The sequence below is a fragment of the Nelusetta ayraudi genome, unplaced genomic scaffold, assembly GCF_046127955.1.
Source record: "Nelusetta ayraudi isolate G7.1 ecotype Tasmania unplaced genomic scaffold, CSIRO-AGI_Nayr_v1 ptg000034l, whole genome shotgun sequence".
Classification (NCBI taxonomy): domain Eukaryota; kingdom Metazoa; phylum Chordata; class Actinopteri; order Tetraodontiformes; family Monacanthidae; genus Nelusetta; species Nelusetta ayraudi.
In genome coordinates, this window is record NW_027466084.1 from 1,361,957 (window position 1) to 1,386,386 (window position 24,430).

The window sequence follows — 24,430 nt, forward strand, 5'->3', positions numbered from 1 at the left end:
ACACCTGGAAGCTGAGGGCTCAGCGCAGGAAGGTAAGAGCCCTAAACAAACAGGGACGATGTCCCGGTGGATCAGCAGCTCAGGGTCCACACCCTCTTCTCCTGCCGCGGGAAAAAAAAAAAGAAAAGAAAAGAGCGGCGTGCCAAGTGGATTATCATTGTTGCGCCCAAACCATCTGCCAAATAGTGCAATTCTGGAAAGAGAGAGAGAGAGAGAGAGCGGTCGTAAATAAGGACGAGGCCGGTTGCTGGCAGGAGAAACAATACATTGCATTTGCATGAAATGAAAATTCAATTATCATAATTAGTTCATTCATGATTTAAAAAAAAAAAAGAATCATATGCATATATGATTCTTATATATATACAGTATATACATGTATATATACTGTATATATACATATATTCATATATATATATATATATATATATATATATATATATATATATATATATATATATACATATGTATATATATACATATGTATATAGATTTTATTTTGAATGTTTTATTTTTGCTCTCTTTTCAGGTCGAGCCGTGCGTGCCCTTACACTCGCACAGTCACCCAGTTGTTACACGGTACACCCAGTTGGCCCAGTGTTGCCGTGTCACAGGCGGTGCACATATTCCCATAATAAACCCATGATGTTCAACACCTGCACTGTTCAATTTCGTTAGTCGATTTCAAGATTATTGCTTTTGAAATGATGTCAAAAATCTTTGGACACCCTGTATATGTTTTTTTTTTTTTTATTTATTTATTTTTTTCTTTACCAAAGACATTAAAACTTCCTCCAGGGTTTTTGAATCGTGCAAAACGATTTGCCGCCGTCACATTTTAACGACGCTGGGGCGTCGGAGACACAGTGCAACGACGCATCAGGAACCAGGCCAGTCATTTCCTGGATCCTCGTCATGTGGATCTCATCAGCGCCACCCCCCCCCCCCTTTTTTTTTTTGGAGGCCGTCTGCGGAGCAGAGCCCAAAAGTCTACAATCGGCCGGTCGCGAGGCCCAAAAACAAGGTGTTCAGAGAACGGCGGGAGAAAACGGAGAATCTCTCCCTCGTCTCAGTGGAGCGAATGGACAGCTGAGGCGAGTCTCAGCTTGATTGCAGCGGCCGACCGTCACCTGATCGCGACAGTGTTTTTTTTTTTTCTCTTTAAAGCGGCGACGCTCCTCTGATCTCATGCACGTGTAAACGATCTGATCCTATCGCTTCGATCAAGCCGCCGTCCCTGCGCGCTGCCCGGTCTCATTTCTCACCTCACCTGGCGGGTTGGGTGGCGCCTTGACGTACCGGCCTGCGGCCATGCCAAAACCGCTCTCACTCTTTTGAAATGAATTTCCGTTCGAACCAAACACGCCAAAAACAGAGAGGCCGCAGGTTGGATTGGCCCTGGTGAAACAAACACAGCAAACGGCGTGGAATCGTTCCAAGTCGGATCTGCAAGTCGTTTGTCTTGAACTCTTAGGAGACACACATCTCATTGTAGAATCAGAGGGCCTTTTTCCTGAGAACCAATACAATTTACTGTGCATATGTCATAATTTGTATGTTTTTCTGCGGGCAATGCAGCACAATTGATGTGTGGTGCACAAATCATTGCATTTTCACTGATCTGCAGGGAGTCTAAATTTCGGATTTCTACAGGCTTCTTTTCTTCTTACTGTTTTTTTTTTTTTATTATTCCTTTAACAGCGAACTGCTAACAGGCCACAACCACAACTGAACTGTGTCGCTGCAGCTCGAGGTGCAAGCTACTAGCTACTGGCTGGCTAACACCAAGGCTAGCCAGAACAACTGCACCACCACAGCACTTCTGCGACTTGTCTGACAAGTTGCTTATTATGTTGTACTATTACATATTGTATTATTATGTTGTCAATTGTATGTCCTTTATCCCTCAACTCTTTAATTGTTTTGACTGTGAGAGTGATACACATTCCCTATCTATCCATCGATCTATCTATCTATCTAGCTAGCTAGCTAGCATTTCCACAAATGCACACGCAACACAAAACCCTAAATATGAAAATATGAAGTATTTAGAACAAAAGCATGTGATTTGTGAATGCACTGAGAGGGCTTCAGGTTTTTTTTTCTATATTTCTTCCCCGTCGTCACGCCCTCTTTTTGTCGGCTAACCTGCGGGGTTGGTTGCTTGAGAGAGCTGGCCTTCTCTCTCTCTCTCTCTCTCTCCCTCTCTCTCTCACACACACGCACGCATCTCTCCTCCCCTTTCCAACTGTGTGCCACATGAAAGCGGTGTACACCCATCTTCCTCTGTGTCAGCGGTGTGTTATTAGAGTCCCGAGACTCCAGAATGTCTGCAGCTCTGTCACCTCCCACAGCCTCTTTACACGCACTCTGTGGACGTGTCTGTAATATATAGACGGGCGCAACCTGTATCTGTCGACTGACTCACGGAGGCCCAAACGGCACCACTTGCGCTCTCAGTTTCCGATGCGTGCGCGTGTGTGTGTGTGCGTTGGTGTGTGTGTGTGTGTGTGTGAATAAAACGCTGACACCCCGCTTAAATAAAGGTGTTTTATTTTTTAGGTCATTTTCTCAAAATAAAAAAAAAGAAGGCTCCTAAGACACAAAACATTTGTGCCACTTTTGAACTACAGTTTGAAACTATAAATAAAAAACCTGAGTACGGCACATGTCAATAGAATATATTTATATTTATATATATATGTACAACTTAGTATTTTTTTTTTAAATACTTTATCACCAACTTGGTATGCAAATTATAAGTCCAAATAGCTTCACAGAGGTCGGGGTCATGTTTTGTGTCGAAGCAGGATACAGATATTTTTTGAATTTACCATTCATTCATCTTCTATACCCGCTTATTCCTATTCAGGGTCACGGTGGTCTGCTGGAGCCTAGCCCAGCTGTCATAGGGCGAAGGCAGGGTGACACCCTGGACAAGTCACCAGTTCATCGCAGGGCCACATAGAAACAGACAACCATTCACACTCACATGCACACCTACGGACAATTTAGAGTGTTCAATTGACCTCACATGCATGTTTTTGGAGTGTGGGAGGAAGCCGGAGAACCCGGAGAGAACCCACGCAGACACAGGGAGAACATGCAAACTCCACACAGAAAGGTCCCAGGTCCGGGCCCCGGAATCGAACCCACGACCTTCTTGCTGTGAGGCGGCAGCGCTAACCACTGCGCCACCGTGTCGCCCTTTGAATTTACCAAAGTAAAAAATTTGTAAGAAAAAAAAAAAAAAAGTGCAACGTGATGAGGGGGTCTTCTGTCTTTTTTGTCATAATGTAAACCTCTTGATTTACACATTTTATATACATAAATGAACTGGCAGAGAGAGAGAGAGAGAGAGAAAGATTTGTTAAGACACAGAGATGTGGTTGAGTTACAGGAAACATTGGCACCTTGGCATTCTGATATTCAGTATTAAGACTGCTAATTTAAAAAAAAAAAAAAAAAAAAAAATGTAAAGTTAACAGAAAACATCAGGTAAGAGATGCCTTTTTTTTTACTCTACAAAAATACAAACCCCTGCGGTGGTGCAAGAAGCTCTTCTTCTGCCTCGGGGGATTTAGGATATCTTGGCTTACGCTGCGGAGGGAGACGCCGCATTTGCCAGAGGAGCCTTTTAACAGCTCACAAAAAAATCCATAAAGTATAAATTACTGGCTCACCGTCTGGCTCTCTATAATCACCCCCCAAAGAAAACACACCACGCGCAGGAGCGTCTGCGGAGGCCGAGGCTGATGTTGGAGCGTCTGAGCTCACCTTTTCTTTTTTCTTTTTTTTTTTTACCCCCAGCTGCCTCATCATCACTTTCAGGCAAAACGACTCGCGCGTGACTTTTTGAGTCGACGCGACAACGCGACAACGCGACAACGCGACAACGCTAGCCGCGTCGGGTTTAGCTTAGTTTCGGTACGTAATATACGCAAGATATTATTAGCGCAACGTCATCACGTAAATTAGCGTATTGACGCGGGCCTGGCTTTCCCACTGCAAGCTGATCGGAGCTGAGCCGATTAAAGCCAATTAGCGGATTTGAACGGGGGGGGGGGGGGGGGGGTTTGGGGCCAGTGGGAAAGGGGCTCAACTGTTGAACCTCAACCTCTTTACCGTGAAAAATGTCTTTGAGAATCAGACCACGACACCTTCAGTCAGCCCTGGCTATCCACGTTTCTTCTTCACCAAATCGTCCGTCTTGCCAACCTACGACGGGAAGCATTTTTCAATCCATTGCCGGTCATTCTTCTCTTTATTCGTGACAAAGAAAACAGGAAGCCACCACTGCAAGCTGCACTCGGAAGCCGCGGTAGAAGACGATATGTATAGTTCAATCGATATATCAAGCGAGCGACTGCTGGCCTATAGCTAATGCTTACAGGATGCCGTGGTAGAAGTCGCTTAACCAGAAGTGAATGGCATTTTCACATTTAAAAAAAAAGAAAAAGTAACAGAGAAAGGCACGGATGGCTTTTTTTTTTTCTTGGCGAAAACATCCCATCGTTTCACTCTTGGCTGCCTTTTAGCGAGAGTCCAGTTAAATGCTGCTGCGTCCTGCGGCTACCCACACATCACGACAGCAGTCGCTCTTCAATAAGAAGCCCTCGAGGAGCCAGCGGAGGCTAGCAAGTACAGAATGCAATTGTGGTTGGAAGGTCTGTCCGGTCACGTTCCAATACACTTCCTTATTGGCTCCGAACCAAAGAGATGGAACTGGTCCAAAGGTTTTCAGGAAAGATTCCACCCGCTGACCTAGATTCATTTTTGCTCGTCTGGAACCTCGTGTATCTATTTTCATATCTAAGACCTACCTTGAGTTGTGTCTTTCACCTAATACAGCCACACTTTACACATGCTTCGCCTTTTTATGTCATCTCGTTTGGATGCAAACCCGCAGGAAGTGCAGAACTCTGCTTTCCACTGGATTCATATTCATGACGTTACTCTCACAGTATGTTCCAAGTCCTGGAGTCAGTGTATGAATGTGAAGAAAACAAGCCAATTAGGCGTCATTTCCCAGACTCTCCTGCCAACCTGTCACGTGTATGAATGATTTATGCATATATATATATATATACATATATACATATGTATCTGTACATATATATGTATATATATATACATATATATATATAAAATGTATTTATTTTTTGCCAAAGGTTCCCCTGTCCTACAGTGTTGCCTGTTGTCTTTGGGATTATCTCAGTAGTATTCAGCTGAAGAGGGGACTTGCTGTCGAAAGGGGGAAGGAGGGAAAAATGTTTTTGAGTGAATAAATAAAGTCTAAAGTCAAAGTAGGACTACGGTCAGTATTGAGAAGAAAGCAATATCGGATATGGCTAATATATATAAAAAAAAAAAAAAAGTTATCAGTCTGAGCACCAAAGTGAGCTGTCATACACTCCTAACCTTGCCCCCGCCCCCCCATCTCCAGCATAGCCGCGATGCTAGTAGCGTACGAGCCGGCAGGGCGAGGAGAGGGCACCGCTTGTTCGCGATCCAACATTTCTACCGTCCAACAGCCAAGTTGAGCAACACGCGCAATCAGGTTTTCAAGAGTTGCGTCCGGCGATGAGCTCTGTCTGTGCTTTTTTAACAGCATCCACAGGAAGCACCGTTCGAACCCTGGCGGTCAGTACACGGCTCCCATGCTGGGCGCAGCCGGCGGCGCGGAAGCCGCGTGGTGGGCGGGGCCCGTGGGCGCCAGCCCCAAATGGGCGCTGTGCTGCTGCTGCTGCTGCTGCTGCTGCTGGTACCAGTTCTGGTGCGCGTAATCTCCCATGAAGCCGTGCGAGGAATCGACCGCAGGCTCGTAGGGACCCTGCCCCCTGCTGGTCGGATCCATCACTGCGTTATTCTTAACGCCGTTGCTGCTGCTGTTGCTAGCGTTGCCGCTGCTAGTGTTGTTGTTGGTGGTGGTGGTGGTGTTGCCGTTGTTGCTGCCGTTGTTGCTTTCCCAGACGGCGGGCGACGGAGGGGAGTTGCAGGCCATGGAGTCGCTGGCGTCCGGACTGTGGTCGAGAGCAATGTCGCCGAGAGGGAACTCGCCGTTCTTGTACAGCTTCTTGAACTTTGAGCGGCGATTCTGGAACCAGATTTTGACCTGTGGAAGAACGCATTGAACATTTTACCTGCGAATCGAAATGACATTGTTTACACCTTAAGGGTGGCCTGATTTACGATTTTTGGTGGTTGGTAAAATCTTCATATACTACCTATAAATACGTTAATGAATGTGTTTTCTCGCAGTACAATGAAAGTAATTTGGTTTTCCTAGTCGTAGAACGGTTCTTATTTATATATGGGAACATACATAGATCAAGGGTCTTGCACCACCATATTTCTAAGGAAGCCAATCCAGCTGCCTGACAGCATGTTTCGCAATCAGGGTGAACATTCACGTCCTCGTGTAGAAGGTGGACGAGGTTTCCAGGTTTGGGTGCACTGGCCACCGTAGTTCACTGGCGAGCTCAGGAGAGGGAGGTTGAGAGGGTGAGCGCTGCAATCTAAAATGTAACCACTTGATGTCGCTGTTTCTTCCCAATGTCTCATATTACACACTTGACCTTTAAAAGCCCAGTGTATACATCACCTACTGGCAGGAAAAGCATATTGCAAGCAAGTGAACAGCCCATTTCACGTATTGGGTTATTCCCGCGCTCATGTCGGCACTGAAGCACCTTGTTAAGAAGAAATGACAACTTCAATGATAAGCTTCGAGATTCCTGTAAATGACACATGCTTGGACTCAAAGCTAACACACTGCTGCGGAGGCAAGTTTGATAGGCGTGAGAGCAACTGGGCAGAAAGCAAATCAAAACAGGGACCTGCCTTATTAACCTGATGCTCACCAGTAAGTAAATTCAAACTGACCTTGTTTGAGTTGACGCTACTGCAAGAACTGCTTTAACAAAAAAGACAAACATCTAAATTCATACAATGTATGTCTGCATGTATAGATAGATAGATAGATAGATAGATAGATAGATAGATCTGTTCTAAAGACTTCATGTTTTCATATTTAGTGTTATTTATTTATTGCTTAGTGTTGTTTAGTGTGTGTATTTGCAGAAATGCGATGTAGATAGACAGATAGATCATCAGGTGAGCAATATTTCATAATATTTCACTTTCCTGCAGCAGGTGAATGTCACACAAGGACACCACGAGCGCTTCCACCTGCGCCGCACACATGACAGCGTGCCAGTGACGTGTCTGAAGCTACTCCCTGTTTGTTTTTCTTGACGCGTGTGCACGTAGCTCAAGCATAGCACTCGACAATGATTGACAGCCGCCGCCGCGATAAAAGCAACCCGTTCCACAACCGACGCCGTTTTTTATCGCTTGAGCAAAGATAATAGTGAAGGTTTAAGGCCTTAAGGCCACAGAGCAACGCCGGCCTAAGGCAGGCTGACACGACGCTAACACCGGCTAACACCAGATTAGTCTGGGTCGCACTCTCTTTTATGCTCTGTTTGTTTAGCCGTAGAAACGCTACTGAGTTGCTGTCACATTTATCATTATATGCAATAATATTGCCTCTGGAAATGACCAGATATGGTTCATTGACCTACACGAGCTATAGATAGTTCTGCCGCTGTTGACGCTAGCTACAGCGCTAGCTACTCTCACTTACAAAATAACTTATTTTTCTTTTTTTCAACGATAATTTTGCCTTCCTTCAACAACCTGCCGGTATTCAGGGGTTGTTGCAACTGAGAGATAGTAAATAGTATTAAAGATGAACTCTAATGTATAGTATAAAAATGTATATTTAACAAAACAACAAACATTCAACAGCATTCCTTCACAACTGAAGGAGTGAATATGTGGAATTAAATTCAAAAGACTCTTTAAAATGAGTGTATTTAATGAATATGAGAAGGAATTGAGGTGTTTTTTTTCCCCCGTTTTGACCTGGTTTATGAACGATGCATGTATATGTTGCTAATTATCTTTTTACATGTTTAAACTAGACTAAACTTAAACTTAAAAAACAAAAATAATTTGTTTTGCTAATTTTTGTGTTTTGTTTTTTTGGTTTTTTTTTTCACTTACTTACTTACTTAGCCTCTGGCAGTACGTTCCCTTTCAGCCTAAACAGCACACGCCTATTCAGAAACGACACTTGGGAATCCGGTCATTTTTCTTTTGAACTTTTGCCGCTCAGCTGTCGCATACGTGCTTTTGGTGCCGTTGTTCAAATCCATCCTCTCCTTCTTGCATCACCCCGGCACTGCTTTCTATCGGCCCTCTCGCCCCTCCAACCCCCCGTCCCCCACCACCAGCAGGTCTGACCTGTGTCTGCGTAAGGCCCAGCTGCGCCGCCAGCTCGGCCCGCTCCGGCAGGGCCAGGTACTGCGCCGACTGGAACCTCCTCTGCAGCACCGCCAGCTGGTAGCTGGAGTAGATGGTCCGGGGCTTGCGCACTTTCTTGGGCTTCCCGTTGACCATCCGCACCTCCACGTCGGGCTCCTCTTTCACTGCACGGGGGAAGAAAACAGGGGCAGAGTCACCGTCACTGCGGCCGCGGCTTTAAAGATTGTTTTGTCGTGTTTTTTTTATGTTCTGGGGGGTGGGGGGGGGGGGGTTGAGGAACAAAGTTGCGTGAGATTTTCCGGGCCCTTCTTTCTCTCGGGGCTCCTCCGCGAGCTGCAGTCTTGTGCAGTGGAGCCGCGGCACAAAAATAGCCACACAAGCGGCTACGACGCCAAGATTTCAAAGAAATTCCACCAGCGCGCTCAACTTATAATTTTGGTCGGAGCGTCCCACAGCGGAGGAGCGAGACGGAGATTTATAGGTTGCTTTTTTTCATGTAGCCTCGAGGAGGCCCCCGCTGCACCCATCACTCAACCAGCGGCGCTGCGACTCCTGGATCTGATTCCTTGCTGCATTTTCCTTGTTTGGGTTATTTTCCTGCCCTCAACAAAGATGTTTTTACGCGGGACTCCCTCAGAGGGGCAAGCTAGTAATTGAAGACAACATGACTTGACTGATACACAGGACTTTCTTTCTATTGGGGAAAAAAAAAAAGAAACCCAACTTTCGCTAGCACGAACCTATCAGAGGTGGCGCGGTGGAGGATAACGAGGGCTCACGTGACGTTTCAAATTCCCGCCGAGGATGTCTGCCAGGTCGTGGCAGTCGGGAAAACAATCTCGGCAGTTCCCTTGCGAGAAGTAAATAATTCGTTTTTTTTTGTGTTTCCGTTAATTCACTCGTAGACAGGCGACATGTGCTGCATCCATACAGCCGGCACGGTGCAATTTAAAGACATCACTTCTGATTTGAATACTGATGGCAGGCAATTCGGGATTTCAAAAGCACAGACACACGTCAATCCAAAACCGATCTGATGAAGGAAATTTTGATACAGGTCACTGTGTGTTCTTCTTCTTCTTCTTCTTCTTCTTCTTCTTCTTCTTCTTCTTCTTCGTTCGCGTATCATCCGAAAAGCGCGGTCGGGCAAACCCACCGCGTCGCTGCGTCGCCCTCCCATTTGTTTTTTCCCCTATCGGCCTGGGCGTGGCCACAGACTGGCACGATAAGAAGCCATCCTCGCCGCATGATTCAAAGGCCAAGGCTGACTGACATGTCGTGACACCTGAAGTTGCTTGGCTGCCGGCCAAAGTCCCCGGGGGGGCGGGGGGGGAGAGGTGGGGGGGGGGGGGGTGCGCTTGGCGGAGTCAACTCCCAGCGAGGAATGCCAGAGACACGGCGCTCGCGCCCGTCTGTCGGGTTTCTTCGCTTTTGCCTAGTTTCCCAGCTCGAGAAAAGGGCCAAAGGGGAAAAGATTCGTCGTTGTTTTTTTTTTGTTTTGTTTTGTTTTGTTTTTTTTGGTTGTTTTTTTTTTTTTTTTTTTTTTTTTTTTTTTTTGAAGTGACGCAGCAACAGTCCGGGCCGAAAGGGAACACCGACTCGACTCCAGAGAGCCAGAAATGATGTTCTGTCGTTCCGACCGCTGCCTTTTTTTTTTTTTTTTTTTTTTTTTTACGACCCTTTAATAACACCGTAGCGGCCCCTGCAAATTCACTTGGCACTTAAGATTTTTCAATGCAATGTCTTGACCTTCTCAGACCGGCCGCTCGCTTCCGTGCTTCCACGTTTGGTGCAGCTCGTGTTGGTAAAGTTTTGTTTCCTCTGCCGCCGAGAGGAGACTTGGCCTGACGCTGTGAGACGTGGCTTCACTCACTCGGCTGCTCTGCTCAATCTTAAGTTTGAAGCTTTGCTGTGAAAATTTTAAATCAGATTTAAAAAAAATAAATAAATACATTAAAAAAAAAAAAAAAAAAAAACTCTTGCAAGCGGCCTTCGTTCGCGGTCAGCGAAATAAAACCTCAATCACTTCATCTCCACGAAACTCCAGCGTTCTCCCTGTTGAGCCTGAGAGAGAGAGAGAGAGAGAGAAGGTCTTGGTTTCCAGGCCCTTCTGCCGTCATCTCCACCTCAGAAGCTAACTTCTTCTTCTAAATAAAATAAAATGAAAAAAAGAAGTCCTCCAACAATGCATTGAAATTCACTTCACACGCAGAAATCTGGCGTGCGTAAAGGTTCTAACACCAGAACCAAGTGAAATCCCCTCAAACCCCCTTTTGCATGCAGGAGAAATTGTGCCCCGAGCACTGAGCATCTGTGTGAACTAAAGACTAAAGTTCCCACATCAAGGGAGGGGAAAAAAAAAACTCCAACCTGAAAAAGCAGCAGCATTGCCTTAATTGGCCAAACGCACCAACACCTACCTACTAACCTACCTACCTACCTACCTACCTACCTTTCAGGTAGTGCTACTTCCGCAGCTGCGGCAGCCAGCAAGATAAACCTGGTGTGGAAAACGTGGGTTTGAACAGAACAGCGCGTCTCCTCCGCAGCAGTTCACTTTGTGGCTTTTGCTTTTGTAGTGGCAGTAATCTAATGGGGACCAATTAAGAGAAGAAGAGCAAAAAAAAACTAAAAATGTAAGTAGCGTTTTGGAAAAACTCCACTGGCAATGAAACCGGTGCGCAATTGCTGCGCCTGCGTGGCTGGATGAGGCTGCGGACGGCGGTCAGTGCGGCTTAGGCGATATAACTTGCGCAAAAAGTCAGAGGGGGCGGCGGGGGGGGGGGGGGGGGGGGGGGGTCAACTTGGAAAAAAAAAAAGTTGCGTTCAACTTTAACTGGTTTTGTTTTGTTTTGTTTTGTTTTTTTTTAAACACAATTTCAACTCAATCTTTCTTTCGTTCGTTCTTTCTTTCTTTGAGAGCATACTTCTGTACGTGTGTGAGGGGATCAACTTAAAAATATTGCGTTCAACTTGAACTGTTTTTTTAAGACAATTCTCAATTTTCTTTCTTTCTTTCTTTCTTTCTTTCTTTGGACGCATACGTGTGTGGGGGGCTCATCTTAAGAAAGTTGCGTTCAACTTTAACTGCTTTTTTTCTTTCTTTCTTTCTTTCTTTCTTTCTTTCTTTCTTTCTTTCTGTCTTTCCTTTCTTTCTGTCTTTCCTTTCTTTCTTTCCGTCACTGAGCGCCTACATGCGCAGCGAGCAGCGACCGACTCACCAGCGTCCTGCAGCGCCGCCGGGACGTCCCTGCCGAAGCCGCCGCCGTGCTCCCTGTAGCCCGCCGGGTGCGGGTACGGCGGGTACTCTGCCTTCCCCACGGGTGGGTAGCCGCCCCCCACCGCCGCCGCCAGGCCGTTCAGGTTGTAGTGGTGGTGATGGTGGTGGTACGCGTAGGGGTTCATGTGCTGCTGCTGTTGCTGCTGCTGCGCCGAGTACTGCTGCTGCTGCTGCTGCTGCTGCTGGTAGAAATCCTGCGAGGCGTGCAGCGCGCCCTGCCCGCTGTAGAAGCCCATGTCGGTGGACGAGGACTCCGGCAGAGTCGGGGATTCCTTGGTGCTGGAGTTGGTGGCGCTGCTGCTGGTGGTGGTGCTGCTGGTGGAGATGGAGCCGCCGGCGCCCGTGAGGGAGGGCTTCTTCTCCTCGTAGACAGGTGAGCACTGGCCGTTCATCCTTAAATATAGATGTATATGTACATCTATATTTATTATATGGATATGTATAGCACAGTCTTTTCCCCGTGCTAACTCTGTGCCGTGTGTGAACGCGCAGTTGCTTGCCGGAGTCCCGAACTCACTCACTCTCTCTCTCTCTCTCTCTCTCTCTCTCTCTCTCTCTCTCTCTCTCTCTCTCTCTCTCTTCCTTGACGCAGCAGCAGCAGCAGCGGCAGCGGCCGGGCTTGTCCACCGTGGCGGCGGCGCCCAACCCAACTAGAGCTCGTAATTACAGGGCGCGCCTAGCCTCAGCCAAACCGGGCAGGACGGAGGGGGGGGCGGGGGAGGAAAGGGGGTGGTTGGTGGGGTGGGGGGGGGGGGGGGGGGGTGGACGTCTCCTTTCCCATTGGCTGGCTCTGCCTTTGCCTGCCTCTGCCCCGAAGCCAAGACAGCGCTGACTGTCGCCTGTCTGGCTGCCCCGCGCTGCCCACACAAACCTCCAGTAAACCCTCTCTCTCTCTCTCTCTCTCTCTCTCTCTCTCGAGCCTGCGGCCGCTGCGCGTAAACAGCTGGCGAGGCCGTGCAAGTCTCCCACTGCATTTGCCTCGACCTGTTCTCTCTCTCTCTCTCATATATATATATATATATATATATATATATATATATATATATATATATATATATATATATATATATATATATATATATAAATATATATATGTATATACACAAAAGTTTGTACACACTACTTCTTACATCGGAAAACGTTACTTTTGTCTTTAAAAGTGTTGAAATTACACAAATTCTGTTAAAAGTCATTCACTTATTATTACTGTAGTTGCTGCGTTGTTGTTGCTTGAAGTGGAGCTGTTTGAACTGTGCTGTTGTGTTGTTTAAACATAAAACGGGATCAGATTTTACCTCGGCTTATCACAAATATATGGTTTTATGAATTGTAAATACATAATATATGTATAGAAATTTTACTTTTTAACTCAAGTACATTCCAGAATCTGTACAATCAGAATCAGTACTTTTACCAGACTATTTCATTTTGAACAAGTGTCCATACTTTTACTCAAGTACAGAATGTGAGTGCTTTTGCCGCCCCTGGAGATCAGGGGGAGGCAGGTTATCGATACCGTTAATCGGGGCTGCGCTTTAAGAAAGAAAGAAAGAAAAAAGAAAGCGAGAAAGGAAGAAGCCCTTCCTGCTCTTCATGTGTTGACATGAGCCCCGGGACTCTCCCATGTCCCCAGGGGAGGCAAACAACTCCCTATAAACCTGCAATAAAGTCTGAGGCGTGTACAAGCTCCCTCTGGGGGACAACACCGCAGCCGTGTGTGTGTGTGTGTGTGTGTGTGTGTGTGTGTGTGTGTGTGAGTGAGACCACCGGCCCCTGGATACAGGGGCCCATTATCACACAGGCGCACTTGAACTAGTTGTACTAGTTTCATATCTTCATCTGGTTGGGCCACAGTTTCACCACTAGATGTCCCTCATGAGACATTGGGACTAACAGGAGCTGTTGCTTTGGGAGGGGGGGCTATTTTGTGATTGAAAGTAAAATATGTTTGTTGCAGATTAAAACTTTCTCACAGTTCAGCCCTAAAGTCTCAATAACTAATTAACAATAACTAAACTATTATCCTTCATCTTCATCACAAGTTGCATTTTATGCAAAGTCGATTTTTAACGGTTTTCTTTAAAGGTGTCAACATCCTGTGAGTCATCTCGCCTGAGCTTGTTTTGGGGGCTTTTTGCTTGCTGTACTTTTTTCAGAACAGGTGTTTCCCTCACAACATTTGGAAGGACCAGCAAAAGGGTGAAAGGGGGGCTAAGCTATAATATAGCATTTAATATAATAATAGTATAAATGTACAATTATTCATGTGAGGCTTCAAATACACAAATACATGAAGTACACAATTAAAGTGTGTTATAGCAGCTGATCAGATTGTGTTTTATCAATTGCTAGCCCGTTTTAGAGGGCGGGATTAGTAGTTGTGTTTTCCAAGACCCTTTGAAAAAAAATCACACAAGCAGCAGGTGAATTTTTTTTTTATTAGCATCTTGTCTCTTTCTATGTCATATATGTTAAACCCTTACGTCCTTGCAAATTAAGTTCCCAAAAATGTACACCTTGATTTTTGTTGTTTTTTTTAATAGTTTTTTTTAAGCAAAATCCGGCCCTTTTTTTTTTTTTTTTTAATTTTCTTTGTTTTTTTTTCTCAAACAGACCATCAGTCAGTCGTGTCAGACCGCAGAGTCCCTGCTCTGGTCACAGAACGGAGGAGGAGGCGGGGTGGAGGTTTGAGGGGGGCGGGGCGCATAAAAAGCACTTAATATGACAGACTACGCTCTTGGTGGCAGGGGTCCAGTCCGGTCGGGTCCGCTCTGTTTTGTTCTGACCAAACTATATATATATATAAAAAAAAAAAGAGAACACATCAGGCCTTGGAGGAGCAGAGACGGCTTGGCAACGTTATGTACAAACACCGAGGAGGAGGAGTGGCTGGCCGAGAGATTGGGGGGGGGGCTCCTCCTCTTCCTCTCTTTGCAGAAGAGCCCCAAGGAGTGAACCCCCTCCCTCCCACAATGTCTTGCGATGGAGCGACGGGAGCACTTGTGGTCAACAACCAGGTCCGGGGGGGGGGGGGAAGAGAATCGCTGGGTGCGGAAGACGCAAGAAAAGAAAGAAGAAGAAAAAGAAAAAGAAGAAGGAGAAGAAGAAGAAGAAGAAGGAGAAGAAGAAGCATCTCTTCTGTAACAGTGCGGAGGAGATTGTTCCAGGCCGCAGGGGCTCAAATGTCTTTCAGGGATCACGGCTGGTTGGCGAAACGGAGGTGGAGGATCCGAGCTCGTGGTGGTGGGGCGACGGCTCCATCAGGTCCCAGTTACACTCAAAGAACGGGCCGAGCACGATTCCTTGGTTTTTTTTTGTTTGTCTCTCCGTGTATAATACATGTGTGTATATATATATATATATATATGTGTATATATATATATATAAGTTCTGTATATGCATGTTTTTTCTCATTGTTATCTTACAAGATTCCCTGATGGCCAGTGCAGAGAGAAACGGTGGGTCGGGGAGGGAGAAGGGTGCGAAGGGTACGACGCTTGTCTGTACAGTCATGTACAAGAGAAACCGTTTGGGTGGGGGGGGGGGGGGGGGGGGGGTGATGGTGGGTGACGGGAGCGGTTGGGGGGGTTTCAGACCACAGAGTCGTCGGCTCCGGTTCCCTTCCTTCGTCGCCAGGTCGGCCGTTTGGTTGGCTTTGTCGGGGGGGGCAGTGGGGTGCTGCGGGGGGGCGGAGGGGGGCCAGTCGACGTGGAATCATTCTGGTGCCCCTCCCCCTCCCCGCCCCACCTCCAATTCCCCCCCGCCTCTCGAGCCGACGCCGATCGATGTGTTGGAGGTGTGACTGGCCGACGTTGCTCCGGACAGCAGAGCCAATGAGTTGCAGCCATCTGAGGAGGCAGACGGGGAGGGAGGGGGTGGGGGGGGGATAAACTATTGTTATTAAATAGAGCTGAATATTATGTGGTGGTGAAACACTGGACGGTGGCATCTTTGCTTAGGAAACACCTTCCACCGTCTTGACTAGCGGAGGACCGTCAGCTTCTTTTGACAAATAACGTTTATAATCGCACTTAGCACCATCTAGTGGACAAAACAAAAGTTGAGTTCTGGTTGTGCCGCGGCCATGTGTTGATGTTTATAAGTAGGGACGCAGTGGGGCGCTGGGGGCGAGTCCCGCGTTAAAAAAAAAACATATTCTATTAGTCACCGTGTGTCAAATCAAAGTGATGATTTTGGCCAAGTTTAGTGCTACAAAACTGTGTTTGTCTTGAAATATTAAATGTTAGATTTCATTATTCATTATTTTTTTCAATCAACCAACCAACATGCAAATTAAATGCAGTTTTGTACTTGAGCCGTCTGGATAAACGCTGACACTAACGTTGTTGTTTTTTTCACTCTTGCATCGCCAACTGCATTTCACGCACAACAAATTGCGTCATTATTTCTGCGTTGGCTTGGCTTGGGTTAGCTGTCGCAATGTAAAAGAAACAGCCGTCCGCTGGACGGAGCAGCTGGTCGCTCAAACTACTAAACCAGGCGTCACCAGTGAGAGCTACTTCACTGGTCCTGGGTCATATGAAGGGCAACCAGTTTGCTACACTCTACTGAAACAGCAAACCTTCGCAGTTATATATTATTATTAATGATACTGATCACGTCAATAAGTTCTCAATAATTATCAACAACGACTAAACAAGGTTGGAGAAAATCAAAATTCGGACGCAGCTCAACGAGTTGTGCTACTTTCCGAAGAGGGCTGCTGGGAGGGCGACCTTTGGTGACCCCTGTACTCAACTGTGCAACGAAACTAGGCCGTTGTAGATCATCTGATCTGATTGGATATTTCAGCGCTCACCTTATGTGAGCTTCTTGGCTTTGTTGTACAGCGAGTCGACCACTTTGCTCATGTTCTGTATCGTCTCCAGCGCCGCCTCGTACGTCTTGTCCACCACCGGCTCCTCGAAGACGATCAGCACTCCTTCACCTTGGTCCAGAATACCTGCGTGAGGGACACCCAGCGCTTCTTAAGCTCAGTTCACCCGGGAAACAAGAAAAAAAAGAAAAAGAAAAAGCGCTGCGGCCAGGCGTCCACAAAACACGGACACGTACGACAAAAATTCACTGTGCGAGTGAAGGGGTGGCGTGGGGGGGGGCCTCACCGTGAAACTTCTCGTCCAGGATCATCTGCGACAGCTTCCGCTCCACGTCTCCCTGCGGACCATCGGAAACAGGACTTTAGGAATTGCGTTTCCAGTAGGGATGTTGACACTTAATCGATTAAAAGTCGATTAAAAATTTAATCGATTAAAGTAAATTAATCGCAGTTAATTGAACATTTCTTACACGGACAGTTAATGTCATTATAACAGTGTAGTGGCAGCAAAGAGCAATTCACCTCTAGATAGTGTGATGGTCACAATATACCTAGAACAAGTTACTTTTAAACAACTTTTTTTTTTTCTTTAAAGTTGAAATGTGACCCATTATGGTGTTTTTACTGTTCACTAATGTAATAATGGCTCACATTGAACCCTGAACATCATTCAAGGGTTAAATAATGTGTTCTTTACACATTTTTCATTGTGAAATTTAGGTCCTCCGGAAAAATCTGCACTTATCAATTAATCGTTAATCGATCATTCGATTAATGAATGAATCGATCATTTGCATGCCCAGTTTGGAGCGATACCTCGACGCAGGCCGCTCGTGCATTGGAAAGGGGCGGGAACGGTGGGAGTGAGAGGGCGGGGTCTTACCTTGGGGAGTTTAATGAGGGAGGAAATGTGCGCTATCTGCAAGAGGACAGAAAAAAAACAGACGGGGGGGGATTTCAGAATCGTAAATTCAGATCTTTGTAAAACCAGGAGAAATAAATTGTAATCAACTCGGCACTGCAGGCGCTAAATGGTCACGGTGTTTATTCACACGTGGGTAACTGCTGCAGGGAGAACAATGGGGGTTTCCTCTGTATAACAACAAGGCGTTTTTCTACAGTATCCAACCTGTATGAAGATGAGCCATAACGACACGGAGTTGTGGATCCACTGTTATGAGAAAACCGGTTTTAAACTATGGCTGCGTACTGAACTTGTGGCTCCGATCTCATCCAATATCGAAAAATTTATACATTTTCGGTGCCAAATTGCAAAATCCACGAGGGTAAATCTTTCCGTCATGAAGCATTTGCCCGCGTGTCAAGACCTAAGGTCGCTGCCGATTGGCTTTCACATTATAGAGGCGTGAGCTGAAGACACTCGGCAGCTGTTGTTAACGTCGGAGTGAAACTGAGCGCTGTGCCAAAGAAGCCGAAAGTGTCTCCAACTCGTGGAGGTGGATGCGCTGGGAAACAGTCTTCAGTCACCCAGTGCAGTTTGTTTAGTGCAACAACTGCATGTGTCCGCAACATGACGTCCCTTGAAACACATCAAGGGTGCAAGAAATACAAAAAAAACAAATTGAAGAGTAATTGAGTCGTTGAAAAAGAGCAAAGAATTTAATTATTTTATTTTGCCTTATTAACAATAACAAACCAAATAATTCCCATATGTTTGTGTGTCTTTGATGCTGCCAAACACCTCCAGAGAATTAAAAATATATATAACTAAGTGGGATTAAGTAAAATTTTAAGGGCGTCCGAAAACTTTTTTCCCACTGCCGTTTGTGGAAGAACTTTAACCGCGTGTGGCAGAATGCGCTGAAAACGATCACTGAATTCTGATGGTTAAAGCAAAATTGCCAATGTGGAACTGCAGAGTGGTTACCTGGACCCTGGAGAAAGGCTCGATGACCCGGATGAGGTTCTGCTCCAGCAGTTTGTCGTACAGTTTGGTCAGGTGGGTGCTGATGATGGGGTCATCCCTCAGCTCCGACTTGTAGTCTGTGAGGGCCTGGAGGTTCGGGACCCGAGAGGGACACACCGTCAACTCGGCCGCCGGCAAAAAAAAGGCACCGCGAGCAGAAACCAAGCATGAACATTGCAACACAAACCTTTTCGAAGTCCGCCAGCGACCGGTTCTTGCTGGCCAGCGCCACGCACTTCAGCGAGTCCGTCTGCAAAGAGGAATCCGACAGGAGGTTGCAACATGACACGAACGCATCTCACGATAAACACAGAGTTTCTTGCAGGGTATTCAGTCATGGAAAGCATGCTCTGTCAACTTTTAGACCCCACAGTGGGCCATCATTCAAAGAGTTTGCCCCGACCCTGCACTACGCGCCGGTGGAAAAAAAGGATTTGGACACGCCATGCATTCGTCATGTGCTGCATCGCGCTAGGAATCCGTCGTCAGTCTCCAGGTGCGCCTTATTTCAGTGTCACATGCTGCACGTGCACTGATCCGTCCAGCTCGCAACTGGATGTTTGAGCAAGAGGACGTCCCCTTGAAACACATCAAGTGTGCAAGAACCCAGAACAAAAAATGTCCTCTCGTTTTGCCTTATCAACAGTAAACTGCTCAATAATTTCCCATTTTGTTTAATGTGCCTTTGACGCAACTCTGCACTTTGAAGCGCACAGAAAAATTCTCAATAACTGGGATTGAGTAAAAATGCAAGGGTGTCCAAACACTTTCGTCCACTACTGTGCGGTCCGACTGAAGGGACTAAGATGGAACTCTTGGGATCTTGAAGGTGATGGTACCTGTCTGCCGGCGTATCGCAGAGCTAGCTTGCCGCTGACGAGGGCCTGGACTTCTTCCGGCCTGGAGTGGAGACATAAAGAAAATCCAATGAAGCTTCAACCGTCCAGACAGTGCGACCGGACAGTTTGGGTGATACATTGGCTTAATGTAATGTTTTATCAATAATCTGCCCTCGGATGTGAAAGTTCCATCCGTCAAGTTCCAGAAAGTGTCCGCTCAAGCTCGAGAGCCCAGTGTGATGTCACAGAGGGCAACAGTGGCCAGGTGCTACGCCTCATGGCCGCCTTGCTCGTCTTGCCTTTCAAACAAATAATCATTTTCAAGCAGGAAGCAGCAGAAAAAAAGCGCGTCATGCGGTCTTGGTCTGCCAGAGCCTCCCCTGCACTCTGGCTCGCTGCGGCCCGTCCCTGCTGGGTCGGGGTCGGAATGCTCGGCTGCACCCTGGACAAGGCGGCGGTATTTCTGCGGGCCACACAGCGAGACCAACAGTGTGTTCGTGCAAACGCCTGCAGACGTGTTGGATCGGGGGTCAACGACCTTTTCAAGCAGTCCAGCGAAGGGAAACCAGTGTGCTACAATCTCCCGGAGTGACACATTTCCTCAGTTTGCCTTCACTTGTATTATCATTCATGATACTCATGGATGTGAGGACACTGATCCAGTTCATTTCTCACAGTAATTATCGACAATGACCGAACAAGGTTGGAGGATACAGATAATGTCAATACTCAACACTTCATTTCTACTAATCACAGAGTTCACCTAAACTTCTCTACTCTACGACTTCATGCATAATAAAATGTTTTGGTTTTTTATAACAATTTGATCTTTATCGTTATTTTTGAATCGACACAAATGCAAGTGCGACAACAAAAGAATGCAAAGGAATAAAATTCCATTTTAGACCCAGTTGAGCTATTTTTAGAACAGGCCTGCGGGCGACTCGTGTGGTTCTTGGGGGCGACCGTGTTGGTGACCCCTGATTTAGAGCGACCACTTCGCCTGAATGTGTGTGACTTGAGAGAGGATGTGAAGGAGGGCTGCCTGTGTCTAGAGAGAGTTTGGGGTAAAAAAATAAAAAAATAAATAATAATAAATCTTTTTTTTTTAAAATTCAGCAAATTTAGAAACAAAGCCCGAAAGGTGTTTTGCGGATGGGGGGGGGTGCGGCACTCACAAGCTGAGCATGATTTTGCAGAGCAGCATGTATTTGAGGGCCGTGATGGCTCGGGGACTGTCGATGGAGTCGTAGCCCTCGAAGGCCTCGTAGAAGTAGGAGTAGGCCGTCTTCCAGTCCTTCTCCTCGGCCGCGTGGATGATGCCTACGTTACAAGGGGGGGGGGGGGGGGGGAGGAAACGTTAGCGTCAGGACCAGCTAAACCTCCTCGGCTGGCCTGAACTCACTTTGAAAAAAGGAATTTTCCCCATAAATACGATAATAAAGTTATTCCCATTGTCTGTTCTTTTCACGTCGTCTAAAATCTACTTGGTTGCGTTGCCTCCATTGTTGTATATGACGCGAGAGTTCTCATCCAATCATATTCCAGCTGGCTTGCGTTGTCGCGTTCTAAGAAATCGGCCTTGGGCCAGCAGAACCGACATTGCGGGCTGCTGTCCAGCCGTCAGTGGACGGAACACCGTTAGTTGCGACAGCCAATCAGATCTTGAGTCTGCGATGCCGAGGCCGGCTAGCTGGCAATACGTTCCTGTGATTGGATGATTGGATAAGAAGCCCTGAGGACGTCACAGACTGAACTCAACCCGGAGACCCGGTTGCCACCACGATGGCCGAAGGCGGAGATGAAGATTTAGTTGCCGAATCATCTGCAATTTAAACTGTGAACACCGTGGCGCCAACAAGTTCGACTGTTTAATCATTTAATAGTTCAGCAGTTTGCTTCGTCATCGTCTCACGTCGTCGCCAGCCTTACCCGACTGCATGTCCAGCGCTGCTTGCAGCTTCGGGGGGCAGTAGATGGCGTTGGCGGTCGTCCTGGCCGACGTGAGGGCGGCGCGCGCCTTGGGCAGGTTGCTGAGTGCGTGGTAGGTCTTGCTCTCCAGCAGCTGGACCTCCACCAGCAGGGCCTTGTCGTCCATCTTCTTCAGCTCCTGCAGCAGCTGTGTGCCTGAAGGGAAGAGAGGAGCGTGAAGAGAACGAGTTCAAAGCCAAAGCTGCTTTTTTGGTTATTTTGCTTTGAGGACGGGAGGAGTCAAAGATCCCCCCCACCTCTGGACGGAGGACGAGAACTGGCCTGGAAAGGTGCAGATTTTGATTTGATTTATTCAATGCAAACCAACCTTACCCAGTTGGAGCGCCTCCTGGTAGCGTTTAGTGTCGAAATACAGAGAGATGAGACGAGCCTGAGGACAGAAAAAGACACAGTGGTCAAAATGAGTCGTTTGAATCCGTCTTTGAGCAACAGGGATGTGAGGATCTCTGTCGGCATCAACATACAACGTGTTTAAACTAGGGCTGCACGATTCTGGAAAAAAAACGAGAATCACGATTTTAATTGGAATTGGAAAAATTGGAATTGAGACACCTCACAGTTTCTTTATTTCTTTTTTTTTTTTCTTTGAGCATCCGTCTCAACTGGTTAAAGATTCTCTGCCAAGCTTCGGCAAACTGCTCCGCGGCCACGGTGATTCCTTGCGGTGCTGTGCGATTACATTCTTTTGACTTTGGTCGTCTTCTCTCAGGCCGAAAAACTTCCAGGCCACGAAACGTGATCTCTATTGCGGTTCCAGGACAGTGGGGTTTTATTTTGATCTCAGCACAGGCTGACGTCTTCTCGTCTAAATTCATTTTGGTGGCAGTAAAAGTCTTCCTTTCTGAGCGTTTCACGAGCTCACACTATAAGGTCGGTGAGACGGTGCTTCTCACGCAGTGGATGTTTTTCCCACCTGCCACCGGATTCGCTGTTCTGCATCATGTGGTGCGCTGTTGCGTTGTCATTCGCTGAGTGAGAAAGTAGGAGCGCTTGTTTTGTTTTTTTTTTTGCGTTCTTGTCCCAAATGGAGACAAATGTGACAGAATCGTCACCATTTCAAATTGAGATTTTTTTTAATCTTTATTTATCTATTTATTTTTTACAATCAATCATATTTTTCCTAGTTTAAATGAATATTTCCTTCACGTTTGAACGGAGGAAAGACCCTAAAGTCAAGTGGTTTCAATTCTCAGCTGCTGCCTGTCCGCTTGACTCGAGGCGATAACACAACAAAAAACCCCAGCTGACCTCCAGCGCCTGTCTGAGGAAGGTCCTCTTCTCCGCCTTGGCCCACTCAATGCACTCCAGGCACAGGTCGACCTCCTGGCCCGTGGCGGCCTCCATGTCCAGGAAGAGGTCCAGCAGGGAGCGGACCAGCCGGGCGGCCTTGGCCTTGGAGATGGAGTTGAGGAAGGGGCGCACGTACTTCAGCAGACCCCCCAACTCTGGAAATGAGTTGAGAAGAAGTTAGGAAGTTCGGAGGAAAGGAAGACTTTTTTTGGCTTCCTCAGCGAATTGCGTCAAAAACGACGCAATTCGCTGAGGAAGCCAGCTTTGTGTGTTCGCGATGCAGTGTCGAATATTTTGCCATAGCAGCAAAAAAAAAAGAAAAGAAAAGAAAAGAGAAACATATCAGGCGTAAATTCAGTTTAATAATCACAGATCGTTGTCAAAAATAATTTTGGACACTTAACAGCATCTTTCAGCGAGGTTTAATGCAAGAGATGATCTTAGTGGCCCGCTTTTTATTCATTAAAAACCGTGCTGTGTCAAGCATGAGAAGATGCGCTTAGAAATCCACAGGATAAGGCATTATGCTGTGTTACCTGCAGCCTGGCCCGTCTTGGCCAGCAGTCCACCCAGCTCCAGGATGCTCTGCTCTTTGACACGCACCGCCTCCTCATCGCTCTCCTGGATGTCCCGCTTTACTGTGTACACACACACATACACACACACACACACGGCAACAATGTGAGTGGGATTGGTGTGAGAATGACCTGGCCAAGGGGGGCAGCGCAGTTGAGAGGGATGTCGAGGCCGTGCGCGCCTTTGTCTACACAGAAACAAAGTCAGGTTGTGTCGACTCAAGTTGGTCGGCATGCAGCCAAGCGGAGAGCAAAACTACCGCACCTGTCAAACAATAAACGCTAACAACAGCTAACGGCCAGCATCTGATGGTCGCTGAATGACATGTCATTGTTCAACGGCATGAACCCAAGTTAGTATCATCATCATCTAAAGAGCAGCTCAACTGACGACACGGTGCTGCACTCATTTCCTTGACGGCCCGACATTCGGCTGGATTTGACAGAGCCGCTAACAGACCTGGCTGGAGGAGAACGTTGCCTCGCCAGCTGTCAGCGGAGCGCCTGTCAAAGAGCCTCGAAGCGGCTAGCTACAGCGTGGCTAGCCGGTGTAGCTGCTAGGCGGCTATCGCTCCGCTGCTGCTGCTGACTCACTGTGCGCGCTCAGAGAACACAGACCTACCGGCACTGTGCTCGCTCACTTAGCTCAGCTCGCTAACTAGCTAGGAGCCACAACGGCTAACTACAGGCTCACGTTTTATAAGGAGGGACGTGTACAGCTTTGGTGTCTGCGTGGAAAATAATTTCCTTTCAAACGCCATGTTGTGTGGGTAATATTTACCAATTGAGTGTAAGATATCGATAGAGGCATTCCGGTCTGTTCCAAGAAGAGACTGTGCTCTCTGAAACTCAGCCACTGCCGCGGCTGCCATCTTTCCTCTGGCTGCCTCCGCTACGCTCTGCCTCTGACAGCCAGACGTTTTCCGGTTGACACGGTCGTGGCAACAGCGCCCCCTTCTGGCCGAGTTCTTCAGAAGAACTTGCGCGTCCGAATTCAGATTGTTTGATGTACTTACTTTCTAATTGTTCAATGTATAATCCCTTTGGGACAATATTACTAAGATTAAATATGTTAATTATATTCAGCGATACAACAACTAGATTAGCACCTTTTGTTAATAGGTTGTAATGAATGACGTGAATGTTTTTGATATAATGATTACGATCCATTTCTCCAGGTTTGGGTAGCGCGAGATCAGAGCTACATTCATCAGGAGTCAGTGTGACTTAAATACTTGTTTTACATGGTGTCAAGGTGAAAGTTCTTGTTTTTGTTGTTGATCTGAAAATGTATACTCGCCGATTTAAAAAAAAAAAAAAAAATGTTATAAACGAAAACAAGATCGCTAATTGATATAA

The 24,430-nt window shown here is 46.8% G+C and overlaps 2 protein-coding genes across 2 annotated transcripts; both read right to left on the bottom strand.

The window, feature by feature from the left end:
- Positions 1–4,247: 4,247 nt before the first annotated feature.
- LOC142892309 (homeobox protein Dlx3b-like) lies at positions 4,248–12,252 on the bottom strand. Its single transcript, XM_076032356.1, has 3 exons — positions 11,553–12,252; positions 8,311–8,495; positions 4,248–6,115 (listed from the first exon to the last, which is right to left on the bottom strand). The coding sequence occupies exons 1-3, from the start codon at positions 12,001–12,003 to the stop codon at positions 5,645–5,647; spliced, it is 1,107 nt and encodes a 368-aa protein (XP_075888471.1). The 5' UTR covers positions 12,004–12,252; the 3' UTR covers positions 4,248–5,644.
- Positions 12,253–14,030: 1,778 nt separating this feature from the next.
- On the bottom strand, positions 14,031–24,004 carry LOC142892307 (26S proteasome non-ATPase regulatory subunit 11A). Its single transcript, XM_076032350.1, has 13 exons — positions 23,853–24,004; positions 23,033–23,134; positions 22,455–22,651; positions 21,519–21,576; positions 21,147–21,341; positions 20,393–20,537; positions 19,215–19,275; positions 18,563–18,625; positions 18,337–18,462; positions 17,332–17,367; positions 16,735–16,786; positions 16,431–16,574; positions 14,031–15,459 (listed from the first exon to the last, which is right to left on the bottom strand). Exons 1-12 carry the CDS (start codon positions 23,941–23,943, stop codon positions 16,432–16,434), a joined length of 1,269 nt encoding a protein of 422 aa, XP_075888465.1. The 5' UTR covers positions 23,944–24,004; the 3' UTR covers positions 14,031–15,459; position 16,431.
- Positions 24,005–24,430: the final 426 nt, after the last annotated feature.

Excerpts from the sequence above, each read along its gene's own strand:
- LOC142892309 (XM_076032356.1), bottom strand. The coding sequence starts at position 12,003 with ATGAACGGCCAGTGCTCACCTGTCTACGAGGAGAAGAAGCCCTCCCTC. Across the intron at positions 8,496-11,552 it reads GGCGGCGCTGCAGGACGCTG|TGAAAGAGGAGCCCGACGTG; the intron begins GTGAGTCGGTCG and ends TCCCCCGTGCAG. Across the intron at positions 6,116-8,310 it reads TGGGCCTTACGCAGACACAG|GTCAAAATCTGGTTCCAGAA; the intron begins GTCAGACCTGCT and ends GTTCTTCCACAG.
- LOC142892307 (XM_076032350.1), bottom strand. The coding sequence starts at position 23,943 with ATGGCAGCCGCGGCAGTGGCTGAGTTTCAGAGAGCACAGTCTCTTCTT. Across the intron at positions 20,538-21,146 it reads AGCGCTGGACATGCAGTCGG|GCATCATCCACGCGGCCGAG; the intron begins GTAAGGCTGGCG and ends CTTGTAACGTAG. Across the intron at positions 16,787-17,331 it reads CCCTCATTAAACTCCCCAAG|GGAGACGTGGAGCGGAAGCT; the intron begins GTAAGACCCCGC and ends GATGGTCCGCAG.